The 2,572-nt window shown below is 33.4% G+C and overlaps 2 protein-coding genes across 3 annotated transcripts in view; both read right to left on the bottom strand.

Annotated features, from left to right (window-relative positions):
- Positions 1–1,064, bottom strand: part of LOC101507656 (protein KTI12 homolog) — a 2,259-nt gene extending 1,195 nt beyond the window's left edge. The window contains exons 1-2 of the mRNA XM_073370926.1: positions 854–1,064; positions 3–745 (exon numbers count right to left, since the gene is read on the bottom strand). Of these exons, the coding sequence (XP_073227027.1) occupies positions 3–721 (719 nt within the window). The 5' untranslated portion in view covers positions 722–745; positions 854–1,064. The remainder of the gene's footprint in view (positions 1–2; positions 746–853) is intronic.
- Positions 1,065–2,129: 1,065 nt separating this feature from the next.
- The window catches only part of LOC101507981 (uncharacterized), a 6,277-nt gene continuing 5,834 nt past the window's right edge, over positions 2,130–2,572 (bottom strand). For both annotated transcript variants that reach the window (XM_073370925.1, XM_004510729.4), the window contains exon 9: positions 2,130–2,561. In XM_073370925.1, coding sequence (XP_073227026.1) covers positions 2,476–2,561 — 86 coding nt within the window. In that variant the 3' untranslated portion in view covers positions 2,130–2,475. The remainder of the gene's footprint in view (positions 2,562–2,572) is intronic.

The following is a 2,572-nucleotide window of genomic DNA, read 5'->3' as shown; positions in this document are numbered from 1 at the left end:
CTACAGAAATAGCATTGCTCGGCAACATACCAAGTGCACGAGACTGTGCTTCTGCTATAGCATTAGTAACCTCTTGTGTTGCTTTATCCAACTCATAAAGAGAATTAGCATCCGAAAACCGCGAAGCTTGAGTCGCAATTGTTGGTTGCAATATCTTCACATCACGCGTTTTCGAGTCCACCTTTTTCGTTATGTAATCGACAGCATCACCTACAACGGAAGCAGAAGCAGAATCACGCGATTTCAACTCAAACAAAGGAGAATCCCATCGGTTTCTTCTATCCGGTATCTCAAACCTCCTGACCAAATCTTCAAATATCAAATCATCATAATTAACTTCACCTCTCTCCCTCCGGTCTCGATTCCACTTTCTACAATCATCCTCTTCAACATCACAGTAAACAACACAGTATCTAATCCCTGCAGCACGCGCCAAACACCATAGCTCGTATCGATAACCCTTAATATTATTTAAAGAATCAAGTATAATAATAGTATCTTTTGATAAAGACCTATCAACTTCTGACCTAATAACACCTCTTAAATTCTTCTCTGATGGCATGTTCGCATAACTTTGATTTCGATCGAGATGCAAATAATCTTCATCAATTATTCTTACTTGTTGTTTCAATTCTAATGATTCTTTGAGAGATTCAGCTAAACTTAATGCAGCTTTGGATTTTCCACTACAAGGTTGACCACAAATTACAACAAGTGCCATTTCAAAATTTAAAATGAACACTACCTGCAATATATTAAAAATAAATTAATACATACGTAATAATTATAAAGTCGAAGAAAGAAAAACCACCATCAAATATGAAAATCCGGAGAAACTAATTTGAACTTATACGATAGGTTGTGAATTGCGGTGCAGAGTGGAGCTGTGATATGCTGAGACGCGATTCTATGGTGCGGACGCAAATTGTATCTTCTGATGTGATACAGAAGAGGGGAAGTTGGAGTTGCTAACTGGTTGCGGCGGAATTCCTTTCGACGACGAACACGTCCGGCTGCGTTTTCCGGCGAGATTTTGATTCTGAGTATTATTTTTTAGGGTTATAATTTAATGGTTGAAATAAAATGTTTTTTTTTTCTTTAGTGAATGATGGGCCTAAGTACAATGGGCTTGGGATTAGAATCTAATCTGTTTGTTATTTCATCTCAAAAAATTACAACTAGGTTTGTAATTGTTATTATATTAAAATAAATATATAATAAAATGAAAATAAAATATTATCGAATTTTTGTTCTTTTAGTAGTAATTATATTTCAGTCATTAGATATTTGAATAGTTATATTTACTTATTTATAATAATTATTATTATTAGTTGATAAAAAAAATCTCAAGAATGAATTTTTTGAAACAATTTTCTTTTTCTCTTTTTGGTTTGTTTCTTTCTACTTATGGAGCCCACAATGCCACATCATCTTGAAATAACTTATTCATTTTTTACTCCAACGATGAACTCAAGAGTTTATTAGATAGAGTCCACCACTAACCGTGATATATTTATTCCTGACAGTACCGTGATGATACATTGGCACAACTCTAACGGTAAACTCACAAAAAACTAAATTTTACGTTACTACAACCTGACGGACAAACGCATTTACTTACCGTTGGAGATGCTCTTAGTACTTAGAAGTGCAGTCTCTCTTCCAGCTAGAAGGCATATCCTAACCATTTGTGTAAGTTGTTTTTATACATATGTAGAATACAATATATGCTAAATCAATAATTTGTAAATATTATATCTATTTCTAAGGTCATTAGTGGATGGGTTATAAACATTTATGACAATGATAAATTAGAGATTTTTACAAAATTGAGAACAATAGAAGCTAAGTTCAACTTAGAAGAGAGGCTCTTACTCAAGAAAATCCTAGTTTATGCATTACGATTCTAATTTTTATTTTCTATAAATACATATTGAGAAGTTTATCTAAACTTACCCTACAGTTTATATTCAATTAACTATTAAGTTTGTTTGAATTAACTTATTGAAAAGTTTATCTAAACTTAATCTATAGTTTATAATTAAATCAGTATTAAATGACTTCTTGTTTACAAATTACCAATTGAATGAGACTGAAAAGACCATTGTCACTTCAAACAGCAAAAACAATTGAATTAGTCAAAACTTTAATTTACTCGGAAAAATTGGCCATCGTCTCAGATCAGATCAGTGTCTCATCCCATTACACTTTCTGATTTGAAATGGAGGCTGACAAAATTATCTTCATTTTCTGCGGGATTTGAATAATAAAGACTGCACAATCTATGGCTTATCAATTATCTAGTGCTAGAGTGATGGAACCAAGAGCCTTTCACACTGCACAATCTTTGTCCATATTCAACATTAAATCCCTCAAATCCACAGCATTACAAACATGCCTCCCAATGTAGCTCCATGAATACTTGAGAGGTCTGCACGATCAACCACCCTTTGTATATTGTTAGAATGTTGGTTTTCACATATCAGACACAGACCAAAGATAAGCCTCTTTGTCTTTGGCTTGTCTCTCATTTGATCTCTTGAACATTCCTTTCTCGAACCCTATAAGCAGG

Source organism: Cicer arietinum, chromosome 7, assembly GCF_000331145.2.
Source record: "Cicer arietinum cultivar CDC Frontier isolate Library 1 chromosome 7, Cicar.CDCFrontier_v2.0, whole genome shotgun sequence".
Lineage (NCBI taxonomy): Eukaryota > Viridiplantae > Streptophyta > Magnoliopsida > Fabales > Fabaceae > Cicer > Cicer arietinum.
This window is presented reverse-complemented; position numbering and strand designations above follow the sequence as displayed.